General features: G+C 36.5%; 1 protein-coding gene across 10 annotated transcripts in view; it reads right to left on the bottom strand.

Annotated features, from left to right (window-relative positions):
* Nucleotides 1–6,684: 6,684 nt before the first annotated feature.
* LOC140516601 (E3 ubiquitin-protein ligase Mdm2-like) overlaps nt 6,685–21,642 on the bottom strand; it is a 29,880-nt gene continuing 14,922 nt past the window's right edge. For 6 of the 10 annotated variants that reach the window (XM_072627589.1, XM_072627584.1, XM_072627585.1 and 3 more), the window contains 3 exons: nt 12,735–12,878; nt 12,210–12,287; nt 6,685–7,848 (listed from right to left, as the gene is read on the bottom strand). In XM_072627589.1, the coding sequence (XP_072483690.1) occupies nt 7,282–7,848; nt 12,210–12,287; nt 12,735–12,878 (789 nt within the window). In that variant the 3' untranslated portion in view covers nt 6,685–7,281. The remainder of the gene's footprint in view (nt 7,849–12,209; nt 12,288–12,734; nt 12,879–21,642) is intronic. The other 4 variants (XM_072627592.1, XM_072627586.1, XM_072627590.1 and 1 more) reach the window with 1 other exon arrangement.

Below are 21,642 nucleotides of genomic sequence, written 5' to 3'. Positions count from 1 at the left end.
GCTCACAGCTCCACCAATGAGTTAGTGTTCCAACTGTCCCACATTTTCTCCAACATTTGTCATCTTCCTGTTTTGTCATGTTAGCCAATCTGACAGGTGTGATGTGGTACCTCAGAGTTTTTGGATTGCATCTCTCTAATCAATAGTGATTTAGAACATTTTTTCATATGACTATAGACAGCTTTAATTTCTTCCTCTGAAAACTGTCCATATCCTTTGACCATTTATCAACTGGGGAATGACTTGTATTCTTGAACATTTGACTCAGTGCTCTATATATTTTAGAAATGAGGCCTTTATCACGGACACCAGTTGCAAAAATCCCCACTTTTCTGCTTCCCTCTGATTTTTTTATTTTGCATGACTTCATAAGAGTCCTTCCAGATTCCTATATAGTTTGCGTATTTGTGTCATCCTAATTGCAATGTGGTGTTTCATTCACTATCTGTTAAACATTTAGACTGTTACCAGTTTCATTTTTTTTTTTTTTGCAAAACTGTAGATCTTTGGATAGTTATAAAAAAATACTTTCAAGTTGTATATTGTCAACAAAAGAATGGGTCAAGAAGTACAATTGTTTTTAAGCTAGTACAGCATACTGCCCTTCAAAATTCTCTATTTTCAGTTTTCCACCAGCAATGAAGAAGTAAGTCTGACTAGTAATTTCATTGCTTTTATTTTGGGGGGCCTATTGGAAAATGTGAGATGATGACTCAAATTTGTTTCAATTTGCATCTTTATTAAAATTCTTAAATTCTTCAAAGATTACCATTTTTTTTCTTTTAAGAATTATATGTTCAAAATCTGTGACCATTTATTTATCCATTAGAGGCTAGGAATTGCTTTTGAAAATTTTTACCAGTTCCTGATATAGTTAAGATGAAAGTTTTATCACAAATTTTACATACTTTCCCCAGTGGTACTTTCATGTTTTTCTTGTTAAAAAAATGCTCAAAATAATCCAACATTTATGATGTTGCTAATATTTCCTGTTTATTTCTTTTTTACATGTTTTATATTATCCAGTTGGAGATCATCAAGGTAGATATCTAGGAGATATAGGTCTAAATTCATTTCCCACCCATCATGAAAACAGCCTTCCCAAATAATCTGTGAAATAATGGATTTTTTTCCCCTTATCCTAAAGTGTATTGGGTGGGGCACCTGGAATCTCTATTCTGTTCTATTTATTTATTTTTGGACTTTATTTATAGTGCTGTTGAAAGACTACTTCTACAAGTTTTTTTTTTAATTATTGTAAGATAATTTTAATTATCATTCTGAGAAAAGTGCACAGTGCTATTGAGTTAGCATGCTTCAAATATCTGAGGTCAGAAATTATACTGTTACTCTGTCCTTTATTTAGTCTTTACTATATAGAGAGTATTGGAATGGAGATAAAAGAGAAGACAATCTAGGCCCCAAGAATCTAGTTGGAGAAATACAAATATATACAGAAGATTTCTGAAGTAATTTTCAACCTAGTTTGGAAGTAGGTATATAGATGAATTTAATGTTAGAGCTAGGTGGCTCAGTGCATACTCAGCTGTGTGTAGACATAACTGTGTGACCCTGGGCAAGTCACTTAATCTGTTGGCCTTAATCCACGGGAGAAGAAAATGGCAAAGCACTCCAGTATCTTTGCCAAGAAAACACCATGGACAATTTTGGTGTGCTACAGTCCACAAGTTACAAAGAGTCAGACAAGACTGAAAGGAGTGAACAGTGTGGATGATTTGACAAAGAGAAAGGAAATTCCACAAAGACAGGTGCAAAGGTAAGAATAATCTAGGCATATGCATGGTGTGGAATCACAGACTCTCAAACAAGATTTAGTTCAATCCTTACTCAAATTTTGACAGGCTTCTCAGCTTGGCTAGGGCAGTGAATCTAAGTCAAGATGGACCTTATAAGTTTCAGGGGCCGGTAGAATACTCCAATGGATAAGTCCAAGACACCACTGAAAATATGTTCTTCCTGTAAGCAAAGATCTTAAATTTCTTTTGCAATCACAAAAAATCAGAGTTGGAAGGCATCCCCGAAATCATACAGTCCAATCCACAGTTAAAGATGAAGCATTAAAAATAGCTTTTTAAGGAAAGCAGTGTTCATTTTTCCAAATTTCAAAAGAATATAAATATAGAAGAAAATGACAAATGTTGGAGAGGTTAACAAGTTCATTAATGTACTATTGGTAGAACTTTTTCCAGATCAGTCATAATGGAAAGTATTTTGGAACTAAGTCCCAAAAGTTACTAAACTGCATCCTCTTTGATCCAGCAATATGACCACTAAGTCCATATACCAAAGAGATAAAAGAAATAAGGACCCAAATGTTCAAAAATACAACAATCCTTTTTGTGTTAAGAACTAAGGAAATATTCACCAACTGAGGAGTGGCTGAACAAATTATGGTATATGAGTGCATAATGGAATTGCAATTGTGCTATAAGAAATATTAAAAGGATAATAAAAGAAATGATTTCAGAGAAACCTAGGAAGACTTCTATGAAATAATGCAAAGTTAAGTGACTAGAACCAGGAGAAAAAATTATATATTCACAACATTGTAAAGACAAGTCTGAAAGACTTAAAGCGCTCCTATCAACGTAATGACTAAACCCACTTCCAGAGGACTTTATGATGAAACTGCTACCTAACTCCTGGCAGAAAGGTGATGGACTTAGGGTGCAGACTGAGACCTATTTATTGGACTTGACCAATGCAAGATCAGTTCTGCTTGACTATGCATAAAAGGTTTGCTTTTCTTTTTTTTCTCAAGGGGGAAAGTGGGAGGAAAGATAACTTTAATGGAAAAATTTTTTTTCTAATTTTCTTAAAGCATACTGTATTTAGCTTCAAGTCAATTACAATCCCATTTTAGCCCAATTCATATCATGCTATGTCTAGAGAGAGAAGCTGGTAAATATTTAATAAATGACTCTAAAAAACAAAAAAACTGTGCCTAAACTGTGTATGTGCATATGTTTGTATTCATCCATACATATCATACCATGTACATGCATACACACGTGTGTATACACACACGTCTTTTTGACCATTTTATATTGCAGTCATGGAATTACAAAGCTCAAGCATCATCTCCAGCCATGAAGAACTCACTACAACTCCAGGTAGTCAAGTCTGACTTTTAGACTACTCTAGTTGTCAAGACATTTTCCTTTCTGTTAAACAGAAATCTGCCATCCTTTAAGGCATCCCTAGTCCTGCCTTAGTTCTGCCCTCTGTGGTTTAACCACTATCTACTGGCATGCAGAGATAACTGAATCTTAATCAAGTAATACCTATAGTAACAAGTTTTTTTTTTTTAAATGTGAATTTCACTTCCATCTTTTCCAACAGTCTCCTGTACCAAAATTTCAAATTCAAAAATTTATGCAGGCATTTAAAAAAAACCATAGTAGTACCATTTGATGCTTACAGCTTAGCTTTTGTATCAATAAGAACTTCTCATGTTTAAAAATTACCCTGAAAAGAATCTGGAGATATTATCACTGAATACTCCTTTGTACGAGCAATCTAAAGCTGTCAGGGAAAGCTGAGAGGCATGATGCATCAAACAAAATATAGCAAACTCCCACGTCTTCAGCATCCAACCCCACCCCCACTAATTCTAGTAAGTCCTAGGAGTTTAGAATTACTTCACAGTACCAACACTGGTGACAGACATTTATAATAATGCTCCTAGGCCATTCCATAAAGTCTGGAAATACATCTTCTAAATCAAAGATTAAATGAAGCGTAAGCTCCAACTTTCCAGCTTTATTTCACAGTTCTCTCCTTAATCCATTCAATGCTCGGTTCTACATCAGACTACATCCCCACCCCAATACCCACCCACCCATGCTCTCACAATTTTATACCTCTTAGAATCCTCAATGCACTTCAGATACCCTTATCACGTCCAATCTCTCATGCTAATTTGCACTAAAACTTATAGTGTACCTGTCTCATCCACTGGACTAGACTGTAGAGTCCGTTAAAGAGAGAAACTTTTATTTTTCAACATATCTTCTCACTGTCTAAAAAAGTGCTGTGCAAATCAAAATATTTAGCAAATGAATACCGAATTGAATGCTCCCCTGGCCAAGATCCTTTAAATACAGTTCCCACTCCTATCCAGTCCTTGCCTGCTTCGCCACCCTGATCCCAGCAGCCCGACTGCTGCCCAACATCACTTAGAGTAGCTGCCTGTCTGGCACAGGACTCAATTCAGATGTTACCTTCTGCAAGTGGTTCTAGTTTTCCTAGATGAGGGCACAACACCATGATTTTCTTCTTTCTGCTTTCTATGTACATTTCTTATTTGCATGTTTTCTCCCATTAAACTGCTGGCTCCTTGAGGGCAAAGATTGTTGTTTTTGCCTTTCTGTGTATCCCCAGCACTTAGAAGTGTTCTAGGCATTTCTAATAAATGCTTGTTGACCTGTAATTGACTTTCTTCTGGTTTCAAAACATGAGTTGATACTTCCTGCTTGGAACAACTCCTTTATTTACTCTCTTGATCCCATCCTGGGGCAGCTAGGTGGTGCAATGGATAGAGTACCAACGCAGGAGTCAGGAGGATCGGAGTTCAAATCTCACCTCAGACACTTGACACTCACTAGCTCTGTGACCTTGGGCAAGTCACTTAACCCCAATTGCCTCATCCTGGGTCATCTCCAATCATCCTGATGAATATCTAGTCACTAGATTCAGATGGCTCTGGAGGGGCAGTGAAGCTGGTGATGTGCACAGCCCTCCCTCACGCAAAACAAAGTCAAGTGCAAGTCATGTCATCATTTCTCTGATGACATGGTCTTCTTCAGTAACAAAGGACGAACACATACACACACAACTGCCACTTTTAGCACCACAGCAAGTGATCACCAACAGTGAGCCCAGCATGGGGCAGCACCACTGAGTGGTACAAGCTGCAACACTTTGATTCCAGTCCAAGTTGGACTCAACAGCATTGTCACACACACCAGGCTGGGCAGCCACGGGGGTTGAGTAGGCCCAGTCTGAGCAAGAGTTGGAGCAGACATTCTAGGGAAATGATCCAGATGTACAGCTATCTGGTTCACTACCAGTCTTCAATACAAGCAGAAATGGACTCCAGTTTATTTTATTTCCTTATCTTAACTTGCACAAACACGTTAGTCACCTAAATTGGTGCAATAAAATTTCAAATTTAAATTAGCTTTCCAGTCAGCAAATAATCTGCAGTTCGAAGAATTCACAAACTAAGCAACAATAGTTATGAAGGTAAATCTGCTTCCAAAAAAACCAAATCATAATCTATTTGCTTTGGAGGTGCCCCTATGCAAAATCTTAAAAATGGATCACCTTGATTTGCATGGAAGAGCAGAAATTCATGTTAATATCAGTTTTATGTAATTGTGACTGATGTCCCCAACTTTTAAAACATTAAATTCAAGCATGTACCAATGGTTTAACTACATCTAGTAAATATTTTGACAGCCTAAAAAAACCAAAAGATTCTTTAAGAACATGCTTTCATTTGTGTAATTCCTGAATTTTTTTTAAAAACTGGACCTGGTTGTTGAAACCAAGACACCTACCTGGGGCCATATGTCCAGATTAAGATAACATAATGAGTTACATCTGAATTATGTTCAACTTGGTAGAAACAGATTTTCCCAATTCTAATCCTAATTTGAAGGGTGAAAAAGGTCTGGGGTAAGCTATCATTCATCCAAAGGGGCATTGCTACATTGTACTTGAGGCCCTTAAAAAGACCTGCCTGGTATGGTCCTGGTGGCAAAGGAGTATAGAAAGAATTATGATGGCCCCAACGATACCATTTTTAGGGCTGTATCCCAAAGGGATCATACAAATGGAAAAAGGACCCACATGTACAAAAACATTTACAGCAACTTCTTGTGGTGGCAAAGAATTGGAAATTGAGGGGATTGTCATCAATTGGGGAACAGCTGAACAAGTTGTGGTATATGAAAGTAATGGAATACTATTGTGCTATAAAATAATGAGCACAGGAACTTCAGGAAAACCTGGACTTAAATGAACTGATGCTAAGTGAAGGGAGCAGAACCAGGAGAATATGCTACGTACAGTTACAGTCATATTGTATTTTGACTAACTTTGATAGACTTGGCTAGTCTCAGCAATGCAAGGTTCTAAGACAACTCCAAAAGGCTCATGATGGTAAAGGCTATCCACATCCAGAGATGGAATTAGAGTCTGAATGCATAGTATTTGTTCTGTTTTGTTTCTTCTTTCTTGTGGCTCATTCCATTCATTCTAATTCTTCTTTACCACATGACTAATGTGAAAATGTTTAATATGAATGTATATATAACTTATATCAGATTGCATGCCATCTTGGGGGAGAGGGGAAAATTTAAAACTCAAAAGCTTGTGGAACTGAATGTTGTAAACTACAAATAAATTTTAAAAATTTATAAAAGAACTATGATGGGCTCTAAAAAACATAAAGCCACCCTTTCTTTTGTATTTGTCTGTGCAATATAAAAAGATCTCTAAATAACAAATGAAAACTATCAGGTTTTTCCTAGGAGATTTTCCCTAAGATTCTTGGAAGTAAGGACAGATAAAACTTCAAAGAATCAGAAACCTGAACTTATTTGCAACTCAAAAACAATCATTTTCATGAATCATCATCACATTTCACCAACAGTATGCAACTTAAATAATATTTATTAAATTTACTATTTACACAATTTTTTCAAAAAATTTCACACTCCCAAACTAGATAAGGAAATTACTTAACAAAAAGAAAGTCAATCTTCAAAATAACTAGTGATTCTTAACAGATGCAAACAGTAAAGGATCTATAGATTCAATATAACCCAGTATGAGTGTTTATGACTTACTCTCAAATGATCTGACTTGGCACATAAGTTTTGGGAACCAACTAAAGCACAAAGAGGTTAAATGATTCATCCGGGGTCAAACGAGCTGTAAGTGTCCCATGCAGTATCTGACCCGCACTCTATCCACTATACCTGGCTGCCTCTATAAATAATACAAATGAAAACTAATAAAAATGCAAAAATGGAAAAAATAGTAATTAAAATGTTTTTTCCCAAAGGAAGAGAATAAAAAAATTCTTCCAAAAAGTAAATTGCATGAGATTTAACTAATATGGATTAGAAGTCATCCCAGAAAAAAATGTACAAAAATAAAATTTTAAATAAAGTTCACAAGTCGTGTGAACATTCTTTAAGAGTTTCATACACAAGGTTCATACATGGTTCCATTTTTAGTACATCACATTTAGAGAAAATAAGTTAACACAATCATCTGAATTGGCTGCCTACACACTGGACAAGGCTTATTTCTCTTTTTCAGCTTCTTAGCACATGTAAAACATGCCATAAGATGTCCTGTCCTTCCATGAACAATGCATCCATTTTTAGGTCGGCTCTGACAGATGACACAGGGCTCTACTGTACTAGGGGGAAGAATGGATTCCACACTTGCTTCTTTGTCTTGCACTTCTTCCCTCTCAAATTCTCCAGCATCTTCCTGACTACTACAGATGATACTTTTAGATGTCGATGGCTGAGAATAATCCTCACTTTCTTGGGAGTCTGACATCTGTACTATTTTTTCATCACTTTCCTCAACACATGAATCTTGAGAGTCATTCATTTTATTTTTCTTACAATCTGGAACATCAAAGCCCTCTTCCTCCCCTTGCGTGGGGCGTTCTAGTCTGCCTTTATCTGACACGTCACCTTTCCCCTCAGAAAGCCAATTCTCTCGCAAAGCCCAGCATCTATGGCAACGTGGTGGAAGTGGAGGGTTCATTTTATCACAGGAAGTACACTTCCAATAGTCCTGCAATGAAAAAAGAAGTAGAACTAGTTTCAATAGTTCTTAAATAACCAGAAATAACAATGCTAGTCATGCCAATTTATTCAGCTTGTTTGTTAAAAATCAGGTTTTGCAATAAAAGGATTTGGTAGCTTATTTTGTAAAACATTTCAAATTCTACCCCATCTTTAACTCTTAGCAACTTCTCCTGAAACCTGAAATTGTGGGTAAGTGGTCTTTTCACCTTTTGGAGATTCTGACGTGAGGCATTCTATTTCTCTTAGTTGTAGACCTTTTTTTAATAGGAATCCATCCTTATCCGTATCTGTCAGGAACCATCTGCTACCATGTCTATTTTGATTGGGTAGTATTCAGAAGAATCTGTTTTAACTATTGCCCCCCCCTCCCCCTTTTTGTAAAATAGAGAGTAATGCAATTTATAGGAAACTAGCCAACTTACATTTGTAGCCAGTTCCCACCTTACAAATGATTTTTGTTATTTTACAAATCAGGTTTTTTTGAAAGTGAAAATGAATGTCTTCATAGAAATATTGCTAGAAACAGAAGTTAGGTTCCCAGGCCAAACTCAGAAAAGTCTACTTTATAATACAGCCTAATTAATAATACTAGATATTGAGAACACTGAACAATGGAGAGGTGGAAAAGGCTGAGAGGATGGCTGGAATTATGAATGAAAATCATCTAATGGATCCCCCTCTAGTTCTCTTGCCCTGTGGAGAAGGTTAACCCTAGATGAAACCTGTCTTTGACATCTTCATTACCATTGTACTTTCTCTCATTTCTCCCTCTATGTATCCTAATGTGATTCCCCCTTAGCATTTCCTTATATTATCCTCAACTCATATGTGCCCGCCAATGTTCTTCATGTCCCCAAATTACCTATAATCCTTTCACTCTAAACAAAATTCTTATTTCAAATATCAAGCTGTGTTAGGAAGAAAACCTAAATTAAAAGAAATTAATTCTGAGCCTCAGCAAACCTCCCAGGAGTGATAGCTCCATTTTTTTTCAAAAGGCTTGCAAATTCAAACGAATCCCTGGTAGTCATTTCAGGGACAAAGTGAAATGAAAATATTTAGTAAGCATACGTTTGGAAGAGAAAATATTTTGGAATGGGTACAGAGGTTACTAAACAGTCTGTTATCTTTAAGTTTGTCAACTGCTTAGCTCTAGAGAGCTAAACTAGAGAAAGAAGCCATAGTAATTCAGCAGTCTCTCTTCTTAACACTAAGCCTAACTTTTACTTGTTTCTTATGCCTCGAAGATCTATGATTTCACTCATGTGAGCATATTCTCACTGTATTGACGTACATATGCTGCACCTTAGCACAGGGTTTCCGACTTATCACTTCTGGTGATAAACTTCTCTGATCTTCAGAGATCTTGGGTTGATCTTGAGAGAACAGACTAATAGTGCTTCACTTGGCCTAGACTTCTCACCTTGGTAGGAATTTACTAAATTTGCTAAAAAGTCTGAGTCTCACTGGAATAACTTGAAAATTCAGGATTACCTGAATTATATAACAAGACATTAAGCTAGGATTTTAGTGAAGGTCCCTCACTACCATCTTATGAGAAACAATACAGAAAACAAGTTTCAGTAAAAGGCTTTGTCTGCAGGTTTGGTGTTTGTTGAGATGGGGTCAAAGAGAGAAGCAAGAGAGAAACAAAAAGCAACCTTCCCTCCTGACTCTTTTGTTTCTGCTAATAATACCAAACTCTCAAAGGAGTGGAACCACCTCTGACTCCCCCCATTTCCTTCTACCCCCAAATTCAGTCATTATAGTCTCCTCATACTTCCTCTGAAACACAACATCCAAAAATTCTTCCCATTCTTATTGCCATTCACGATCTTTATTATCTAGAGTAATGAAATGATTTAAACGAGCTTTCCACCAATCCATCCTGCACATTAGAGCCAGTGTTTCCCATGTCATTTCCCTATTCCAAAGCATCCAATGGTTTTCACTACCTACAACATAAAAGTCCAGACTCCTCAGCCCACCATTCCAAGGCCTCCACAACAGACAATATTTAATAAGTGAAGTATTAACAGTGAACACAGCATTGTGCAAGATCCTGAGGAAGGTATGAAGTTTAGAGAAAACATAGCCCTCACAGAGCTATTCTAGAAGAGGCATAAGACATACATACTACTAGAATGCAAAAAAGTACATAAAACACTTGTGTATTAAGGAAAGATTTCATAACCAAGTGCTATGTAAAATTTGAGGGGAGAAAGTCATTGAGGGGAAATTAGAAAAATCTTTATGAATGATGAGCATTCTAAACTGAATTGGAAAGGATAGGTAGAAAGTCAAAAGTGAGGAGGAAGGGAAGGGAAGAGAATAAGCATTTATACAGCACCTACAATACGCCAGGGGCTGTGCTAAGCACTTTACAAATATTATCTCACTTGATCTTCACAACAACTCTGCAAGGTAGGTGCTATTTGTTATCCCTATTTTAGAGTAGGGGAAGACTGAGGCAAGCAAAGATTAGGTGATTTACCCAGGGACACAAACCTAATAAGTGTTTGAGAATGGATTTGAACTCAGTTCCTCCTGACTCTAGTAAACCCTCTATTCACTGAGTCACTTAGCTAGATAGACATGCTAGGTAGAGAAAATGGCTTGAACAAAGGCAATGAGGTACAAGACACATTCAAGAGATACCAAATAATCCAGTTTAGCTGGAGCATTGAGTCCATGAAGGGAAACAGTATGAGGTACAGGTAGAAAAGTAGGGTGATCAGTATTCAGCACTTTTTATGATGGTAAAGCAGAGTGTCCAGCAAATGGACAATGACTAAATTGCAGTACATGAATGTAATAGTATAGTGTTACACAATAAGAAATAGTAACTATGAGAATAACTTAGGAACAACTGCATAAAATGATACAAACAGATAAGTAGAACCATACATACAACTACAACAATGTAAATTAAAAGAAAAAAAAAAACCTGAACCCTGAGTCACTAACAAACCAATAAGGCTCAGTCTGAAGAGAAGCTGGAGATAAGGGCAGAATGATGCAAACAATGTCAAATGCAGTTATAACTGATGGGTGAAAGCAAAATTCTTGACCAGTCAGGCTTAAGGACCAGAGCAGAGGCATCAAACACAGAGTTCACTGATGCACCACAACGCTTCCAAGCACTCCCTGGAACCAGAATAAAATGTGCCTGGGAAATGTTACAAAATAAATAAATACAATAAAACAGAGGTAACATAAGTCAATAAGTAGCCCACAGGGATCTTGATGTAGAAATCGGTGGCCCCTATATTTAGTCTGACACCAATGGACTTTAAAGCACATCATCTCACAAAACCAAGCATGCCCAGTGTCTACAATGCTATCTTATAATATTAAAATGGAAGTCATAAAAGAATGTTAGGAAATAGTTTTCACTAAGTTCTTTTAAAATCATAACGGTATATGTTACTGTTTCTGTTAGGATGAGATAAAACTATTGCTAGATCTACTATGTGACTATGTACTTCAAAATTTTTATATACAGTATGTTATATGAAACAGCTTACTCAACTTGACCTCAACTATATCAATATTATGAAGTCATTTTAATTTTCTAGTTTTTGTCTTCCAACATTACAATGAAATTTAAAGTTTTCTTTTCAAGTCACACAGTATTATGGTGTTCTTACAGTTCTCAAATACCTTTGATCTCAATGATTTGGACATTCCCTCTAACAGAAATGCACATCACAACTCATCCAGGCCTTGCACCACATCCTTCCCTAAGTTCACCATGGGGGGACAATCTTCCTTAGAAGTTGTTTGGCACAAGGATACTGAGTGCTGTGTCATCCCCCTGCCATCCTCTGTCCTCAAAATGTAGCACCCAGGCCACCTTTTTTAACCTTTTTTCTTATTCTACATACAAAGAGAGTATTTGAAGTCAGGTAAACACAGATATCCCTATGGTGTATACCTGATTTTATAATCTTTTCTCTTCTTTAGCATATGAAAATACACTTTACTACTAATCTATTCTTAGAAGGAAAGAATAACTAGCAATATTAACCAAATAAGAAGCTAAAACAACAGTTTTAACAAAATCTTTCTCAACATCAGTTAATTAATGAACAGGAAATCCTAAGTGTGTGGCATAAATGTGAGCATTTAACAAAAAAATATTAATCACATTCCAATAAACAACATATATGTAGCAACAGATGACTGCCTTAAGTCATTAATGTATATTGTAATGTTAAAAATAAAGTAAATTCCACAAATTTTTTTACTTCTTACAAAGTGGATATACTTTTCTAACCCTACTCTAAATTCACATCTCACTGTCATTTGCTTTTGTGTCGCAGGAAATCAGAATTTTATACTTACAGCTAAGGATATTTCAGGATCTTCATCAAACGAGTCAGTGTCACTATCCTCTGCCTGATATAAGGTTACCTGGGATATCTAAAACAAGGCCCAACAACTCCATTAATACCAATCTATTACTTCATTTTATCTAAACAAGTTCCCTAGATTTACTAGAAGTGGAGTTTCGAAAATGAAGAGCTGACCCACAAGCAAACAGAAGCACAGCACTGGAGCTGAGCAGAGCCCAGACAGGCTCCGCAACTTGCCAAGGGCAAGTAACTTCACCTTTCTAAACTTCTATCTACAAAATGAGAATGATACTGCTTGTGTTAGCTACCTCTCAGAATTACAAGGTAAACAGACTTTTCTTTCATGCGTGAAGGGTGATGAAGACAAAGATAAAGAAATTTCTGGAATTTTAAATGAACCAATACATTCAAAAATTGGGATTAACATTTCAATTTGCTGTACAGAATGCACTAAAAACAAGGAAAACACTTCACTTATTTCTTAAGCAGGTATGTTAAAAAAAAAAAAACCCACCTCATCATCTTCATCTGTGAGTTCTTGTCCTTCTTCATTGTGGCTATAATCTTCTGAATCAATAGACTCAACTTCAAACTCAACACTGAATTGGTCTGAAACTGAATCATCTGAATTTTCACTTAATACACCAGTATCAATATCCTAAACAAAAGAAAAGGAATTTTAACTCAAGCAAAAAAAACGATCCAGTTTCCTAACTGCTCTCCCTTACTTGTCCAATCCCGCCCCCACCTTAAAATCCAATCAGCACATCAAACTAATTCTTCCAAAAACACTTTGTCATTTCCTTACACAAAATTGGACAAAACCTAGACTCCTTATCCTGACATTCCAGGCCTTCAAAAACGCTAATATTTAAAGCTCTTCTTCCACTTGATAACCTCAAAATGAACCATCCTCTCCAGGCAGACTGTCCCTACCTCCAAGCCTTTGCTTTAACCTTTCCTCCTATTTGAAATGTTTCCTTCTTCTCCTCCCCAACCACATCCCACTCCTCCACAGTCCTTGAGGGTCAGCTCAAGTTCCATATTCCTGGAAAACCTACCCAATCACACATCTGAAAATTATTTGTCTCCTCTGAATTACTGAATTACAGATGTACTATCTAATTTTCCCAAAAGATTATGTATTTGAGGACAAAGACTGTCCTCTATACTTTCTTAAGGCCTCCCCCACAGAACTAGCACATGACTTGTGCACACTTGGGTCTTTAATCTGTTGACTTAGAAACATAAACTTTATACAGCTTAATAAACAGGATTACAGGTTGAATTTGGAAAGGTAAAAGAATGGTCCAATTCACATAATTCTAGCACTTACCAGAGGGCTTGCCCAGAAAATACAAATAACTGGCTATGTAAAATAGTCTAAATTTGAGACTATTTATAAAAAATCCTGCTAAAGGTTCTCAATTTTGAGACAACTGCCTTTCCCAGCTATCTCTGAACATTTCAGAAATCAGGAGAAACTAATGTTCATCAGTATTATGTGCCTTATACAAGGTACAGCTTAAAGATGAGTTTTTGGACTCTGAGCCAAAGAGCTATTAAATTTGTTAACCAAGGCAGGTGTGACAAAGACCCTTACTGTGGAATGAGATCTAGTCACATAGCTGAGTGTAAAGAATTGGAAGTCAGAAAAACTGAGTTTGAATCTTAGGTCAGTCATTAACAACCGAGTGACTGTAGGCCAATCACTTAACTGCTTAGGTTTCAGTCTCCTCATCTGGATTATGAGGTCTACTAAAATATTTCTAAGGTCCCTTCTTGCTTCTCAATTCTATCAACTATGAAAAATGCAAGTAACATCTTCTTGAAGAAATCAATGGAAACTATATGACACTCATTAACCACCACAGCTTCCACGGATTTTGAATCTTTGCACAGAAAATGCAAGGATCACACTTAAAGAAAATACTTTAATGAGATGATCAGCCAGTCCCTAGCGGATGCTGCCATATCCCAGAGAAGGCAGAGGTGGAATGGGTAATTGTTTTCAGTATACCACTTCTTTAATCAATCATCCAGATGTGACCGGAGACACGCTAGAAGCTTGATTATAATTACATGGCCATATGCTATTAGAAGTCCACATTCTTCATTTGTAACACAGTCTGATTATGGCACCAGCAGCTATACAATTCAATAATATAGCACTGGCACTTATGAAAATAGTACCAAGTTTGTACAGCTCCAGTCCTAAGTGCAGCAGGTGAGGACAGCCAGTTCAGTAGCCAGCATGACTGATGTCACATTTCCCTAGCTTGGGGGAGAATTCCAACCAATGAATTTACCAACCCTCCCTCAAAGAAAGCCTTTCCTTCTTTTCTCTTCTCCCCTCCCCTGCCCTTTTGAATCACTATGATTTGTCTGTTATACAGATGAGTTAGAATTCACTTCTAATTTTTCCCTGACAAAAATGATTCCAGCCAGGTTACAAATTTTGAGTGTGTAGCCATATAAAGAGAGTTTGAGGAAATAATCTTTTTAAACTTCTTGCATATTGAGAGAATTTTAGCCCTTAGTTAAGAGAATAAAATATTTTAGGCAATTTAATCCTAGCCCCTTTTCTACACTACAAATTTTGGAAGTAGAAATGAAGGTTTAAATGCATAACAAGGAAAGAATGCTGCTATGCTCTAATCTGATTATTTTACTGGAGGGCAAAGGTGAAGATGGGCAGCAAAACATTTGCTATTATTTCCTAAGTTCTTTAAGAAAAGGCAGGAATTAAGAAATTTTAAAGAAGTGCCTCTCAGGAGACTGGCCTGCATATTGGACTTACAGCTGATCGCATGTGAAAGGAAAAAAGGAGTAGCCAAACTCAAGGTAGGATGAGTTTGCTGATTCTCCCCAGCTAACATCCACCTTAATAGATCAGCCTAATTAGATACCTACCTTACCAAGGAATGGAAGAAAAACATTTAAATAATACATAAATGTGTTAAGCTAGAAACTGGATTACTGTACTTCAATTATTGCCAGAATCGTAAGGTGATTCTTAGATGTCAATTTAAAACCATATATTATTTTCTACGCTATCTGAAATGCTGTATCTCAGCTACAAGGTGGGTGCTACATATGTCAATCATACTAAAAGGAATCAACAGTTTCCAAATGTCTCATATATACAAAAATATTGACAACAGTGCTTTTAGTTAGTAACAAAGAACCAGAAGGAAAGAACATCCTTATATCTTTTTATTCAGAGATTTTAAAAAGATAACAATGGTTCACTGAAGAACTCTGTGTATACCTTTTTAATCTCTGCAGTTTTATAACTGAGCTGAGTATTATTTCTCAAATATTCTTTTGAAACTCAGCTTTTAGAATTTATAAAGCATTTTAAAAGGGAAAGATTCAAAACGACATGCATTCAATTCACTATCTATTTGCAAGCTGGTAGGCATTTCCTATTCCTAATGAAGTATGCTGCCTATGTGACTTTCTTTGGCATAAGACATAAAGGGCAGACTCTCAATCTGGCAAGAAAAAAATTATGCTTTATGTCTAACGCCCAACAAATTGACATCAGTGGGAGAAACTGAAAACATCCACTTTGACATTCTAACTATTAAGTATGAATAGAATACATAAAAGAGGTCACAACTACATGGATGAGCAGCTTATCAATAAAAAAGCTGGCTGTGTTTGGTTTCATTGTATACTCAAATTATTTCAAAAGATTCTCAAAATCAACATAAGCAAATATACCACCATGAAGATAACTAGCTCATGTCGCAATATCTACTACAGAGAGTAGTAGAGAAATTCTACTGAAGAACTTGACAACGTTCTTCAAGATAAATCAATATAGACTTTGAAATTCAACAACTTCAATACACAAGTGAACACGGGTAGAAAGTGAAAACTACACTGGCAAATATGGCTTATGATCAAAAAACTTAAAAGCCAAAGTGAAAGTAGACTCCTAAAAATTCTCATACAAATCTTAAGTACAGTCGTTTAGAAGAGCCGGAAAGGCACTAAACAGGGCAAGAAACATTAAAAATTTAAATTTGCCATTTTTCAACAGACAGGAAACAAATCACATCAAATCAGCTGTCTGTGGAATCAGCTGACCAGATAGAGCAGAGGCTGAAGTAAGCATCCAAAAAGGATAAAGGTATAGACACTGCATACAATTACAGTAGCTCCTACAAATCCAGAACATATAAAGTAGACTTAAGAAATTGGATATCACCATTTCTAGCCCAATCTCTCATCTCAATTCTGGTCTGTCCTTAATTATATTTTATTAGCATTTAGGTAAAAGGGATAAAATTGCCCTTATTTCATTTTAATCCTATTCCAACCTTAACACACAACAATCGCACTCAACAAACAGGCTCTCTTTAAGTTCTATTAGTTTTCTAAAAATTCCAGTTCCCTCTTCCTCCCCTTTGAGATCAGTATTAAGAGTGCTTACCCTTTCTCCTCTCTTCCTATTCTTTGTTGTTTGTTCTCCATTTTCTTCACCTTTGATGCTTATACTCAATTTCTCTTCTTCCCTCCTCCCTTCTCCCTCACCCCTAAAACGATCTCCCTAGAGTGATTACATTGAGTTAAACTGTAAAACTCACTTTGGTTTTCATACCTTGACGATGATCTGCCTTCTTGTTGCAAAGCTGCCTTAAGACTGGCTCTCTCCTCCACAAATCCTTGAAATCCCCGTAGACTCAAAATGACCACCTTTTTTGTCTTCAAAAAGATTCTATTAGAAACTTAGCACAAATGGAAAACTAAACTGGATTTGGGATGAAATTTTATAGCTTTAATTTTTTAGAACTAAACTATTTCAGATTCTGCCCTTTTTCTTGTTTTGCTAGAAATGTTATATAATTCAAACTGATGTTTTCTGGTATGAGATGCTTTTCTCAGTGACTTGCAAAATCATCTCTTTATCAGGGCAGTCGTGAAGTCTAACAATGATGTATCTAGGCAAGATTACCTTAGGATTAACTGTTCCATTAACTTATAATCTGTCCCTCATTTTCAATATATTCTCAGATTTCCCTATATAGTTTCCCAGAATGTCATCTTGTTTTCTTCAGCTTCCAGAAACTGAGAATTCTGATATTCTTTTGCCTTGTTCTGGCTTCCAGATACAATTTATCCAACTGTTCTAAATCTTTGTACAGTTGTGAAATTTTTTGAGCATGTTTCCCTTTCTTGGTTTCTTCAATTTTGTCCTCCAGGGAAATAATTCTATTTTAAACATGTTACCTTTTTCTTCAGATACTTCTAAGCTGTTGTTTCAGAAATCTCAGGAAAGTTCTCATTCAGTTTCTTTTCATTTTATTTCAGCTCCTCCATGGCATTTTTCTTAAATTCATTTCTTCCTTAAATTCCTTTACTACATCCACTGTTCCAATATCCACTGTGTCCTAAAAAGATTAATGCTTCTGTTTTGTATTTTATACATTCTATTTGTCTGATGTTTATGTCTCTACTCTTATATTCATTTTGATTGTATCAGAACCTTTTCTCATGTTTATTAAGCCTTGAATTTTTTCCCCCAAAATTTTTCTCTTGAAAAATGATAGTGTTTTTCACTCTTTCAGGCATTTATTGACACAATTTTTGGCTCATTTGGGATACTGAGAAGGTTCTCCATGGATCTTTTACTCCTCCATCTTCACAGAAGTTCATTAATCACATTTCTTAAAATTTCAACTCCTGTACAACAGTCATCACAACAAAAAAGTGGGGAAAAAAAGCCCATAAAGTATTTCAACCAGCAAATACTACCTCATTGGCAGGTATATACTACCTCAAATGGCAGCCAAGGGCAATACAAGTTGAATACAAACTCAACTGTAAAACTACAGAAAAATGTTGGAAAACTACAAGCAGTATTATCTCAAAACAATGAAAAGTTGTTAAGAAAACAATCCAACAAAGATGTTGTGAGATCCAGATTAAGCCAGTTCATCCTGAATGAATTTGCAGATAAAACCAGATGGAATCAAACACAAGTAAAATAGCAGAATTGTGAGGATTTTTTATGGTAGTATATCATTCCCATGAAAAAGAGAGAAATCATCATATTCAATTCAGGCTTTGTGAAGAAGTGACAACTGTACTTAAACCACAAGTTGGGAGCCATTAGAAATGGCCAATTAGACACAGAAAAAATCCATGCTACAGGAAACAATTCCTGAAGCACTCAAGGATCAATTAGCAGATAATCAAAAGAGGTGAAGATTCCTAAAGACTGAAAAAGTTACGGATTTTGCTCTTACCCTGCTCCCAAAAAAAAAAAAGCAAAAATGGGTAGGGGAGAAAGGAAAGGAGGGAATTGAGAAAACAGCAGCAACTAGCACCCCATTTATTCAAATGGTCACAACAGTCCATGCTCACATCAACAGTAACCTCAACAAAAACCATTTAAGCGTTATTTTCTTAGACAATTTTCTACAAAAGACCACAACTTTACAGTCAACTCTATTGACTCAAAGATACAGAGAACACAATACACCACTATTTATTTTTCACTGATTTTCTTCTTTGAAGAATGGGTCTCCTCAACCAGTCCAAGATGGAGAACATACAGCAGCCACTAAACAAGCCTGATCCAAAACCGACTGTTATGGAAGCTTCACTCTGCTCCGTCTACGACCTGCGCCACTTTGCTCCTCCTTAGGCAGCCTGGTGGTCTTCCACTCCCAAAGGTTGACCACATTGGTGCTGCACTTAGCACACACCATTAGCTTCAGCCACACTGCAGCTCAGCACTCCCGAAATCAAGGGGATCCATCAACCTACCCCAGTAGCAAGGATTATAGATGTGCATCATCATGCCTGGCTATTATTCAGTGATTTAAAAGAATATGACTCAAAAAACAAAACAAAACAATGGAGACTTGAAGTCTCCTCAGATGTGCATCTGGGAGGCACATATCAAAATCACGTAAGACTCACAGCAAACAAGACATCATGAAAAATATACTTTACATAAAGTCTGAATGAAGGATTCCTTATCAATTACAAGCCTATCCAAATGCTTCTAATCAGATGACTGTACTTTTTGCATCATCCCCTGTAACACTACACAAAACTTCAAATAAACTCACAGCAATGTGAGGCTGGTCTAAAAATCCACAATTGGAAAAAAATAGTGGATTAAAATATTGCCTAGATAACGCCCGACGGCCAATCAAATAAGTTTGCCAATGTTTGTAGGATAGGCGTACCAGATGGAGAATGAGCTTGGGCATGAATTGGGTAGGGATGAGACTGGGATGGGTTACATTTGGAAATCAACAGCATGTATTCATTAGTTCTAAATTACCTGATGATGCAAAAGCCTGTTTTAACACCAATCAATCACAGATACCAAATGGTTCTCAATCATAAAACAATGATCATGCATAAGAAGGGAAGTTATCAATGGGAAAATTCATCGTATTCAATAGTTCATAAAAACGAGATGTCTGTAAGATGCTTTGCAAAACTTAAAACACCATGTAAATGCTAGCTGCTATTATCATCATAATCACAAATTATCTAAAGAGCTGTTACCCAATAGTTAAGCAGTCAATATCAAGTTTTCAAAAGAATTACAAACTGTGAACAAGCATACAAAAACATGTTCCAAATCACTATTAATAACAGAAATGCAAAGAAAACAATTCGGCAGTTTCATCTCATACTCAGCAAATCATCATAACAAAAGATGAAAAGAGTCAATGCTGGAGGATCTATGAGGAAGACAGCACTGCTGATGGACCTGCAAACTGGTCCAACCATTCTGGAAAACAATGTGGAATAAAATGTAGGAGAAAAATTCTCCTAAATTGTTCATAATCTCTGATTCAGAGATCCCAATGCTTAAGAGTATAGTCCTGGGGGGTGGAGAGGGAGACAAACAGCTCTCACATACACAAAAACAATCATAGCAACACTTTTTGTGGTTTCAAAAACTGGACCCATTTAGCTGAGGAAACAGTTGAACAAACTGTGGTGCATGAACATATAATATATTATTGTAGCATAAAAAACAATAAATATGAGAAATTTAGAGAAAAAACACTAGATAATGAAGAAATGCAGAGTATGAAATAAGTAGAAACAGGAGAATAATAAATTGCTGTGGTCCAGTTGTGTCCTATTCTTCTTCCTGACTCCATTTGGGGTTTTCTTGGCAAAGATACTGAAGTGGTTTGCCATTTTCTTCTCTAGCTCATTTTACAGTTCAGGAAGAAACTGAGGCAAGTAGGGTTAAAATGACTTGCCCAGGGTCACACACCTAGTAAGTGTCTGGGGTCAGATTTGAACTCAGGAAGACGAATCTTCCTAACTCCAGGCCTGGCACCCTACCCACTGTGCCACCTAGCTGCCCAAAAAGCAATATATATAAAAATGATAAAAAACGTAAATTGAAACTACACTAAAATAAAGCCAAACACAAAAAATTTAATGATCAGTATGGGCTCCTCCCCTTCCCAAGGAGAAAATAAATATATTTCTCTTCTTTCTCTGAGAAGATAAGGAACTGTGGGTTTGGAATGATGTAGACTACTGTCAAAAAGTTGCTGACAGTAGTTTTATTTACCCATTTTTCTTTGTTACAAGGCAGGGCTCATTGTATATATGTTGGGAGGGAAGAGGAGCTATAAACTGAAATGGTGGCAATGTAAAAACATAAAAAATCCATAAAAGTCATTATTCAAAACAATTCAGCTGTACTTCAAGGCAAGGTTTATTTGGTTTATCCCTTTACTAGTGAAAATGGATTCTTCCCTCAGTTGCCATCCCCCTTCTCCAAACAGCCCCCATGTCTCTTTCCCCCAATAATGTTTTCACAATACCTAGATTAAATCCCTATTTGCCCTAAAAATCAGCCCGCCCCTTCTCTCAGTTCTGACCCAGGAAGGCTGCCCTACTCCTCCTGTCTTTATTCTCTCCAACCCCTAAATCTAGGAGTAAAAAGGACCTTTGACAGGCTCAGCATACACCAATAATCTACAACCCTTTCCTTTTTCTCACAAGGCCTGCCCCTTGAAGCGAGGGTAGAATTTTGGGATCCAGGTCGGAATGGGTAAATTTTGAGCCCAGCTTCTAATAGTTCAATGAAGGTAGCCTGAGTTTGAATGGAGCAATGAGGGTTCCAAATTCCAACAGACTGATCAAGGCTCTGAGTTCCAATAGACCAGCTGAAGAACAGAAAAATAAGTCATAAAAACTTCCTACTATCAGTGAAAGGAAAAGTATCCAAGGAGAGGTAGCATGGAACTTCTTAACCTTTTTGTATCATGCCCTCCAAACCCTGGCAGTCTAGTGAAACCCATGGACCCCTTCTCAAAAGAATGTTTTTAAGTAATTAAGGAAAATGCTAAATTTCATTTGGAAATTAGTGAAAATAAATATGTAATTCTTCCCCCATCTAAGCTCATGGACAACCT

Source organism: Notamacropus eugenii, chromosome Y (genome assembly GCF_028372415.1).
Source record: "Notamacropus eugenii isolate mMacEug1 chromosome Y, mMacEug1.pri_v2, whole genome shotgun sequence".
Taxonomy (NCBI): domain Eukaryota; kingdom Metazoa; phylum Chordata; class Mammalia; order Diprotodontia; family Macropodidae; genus Notamacropus; species Notamacropus eugenii.
Note: the sequence above shows the minus strand (reverse complement) of the source record. Positions and strands in the feature narration are given on the sequence as shown.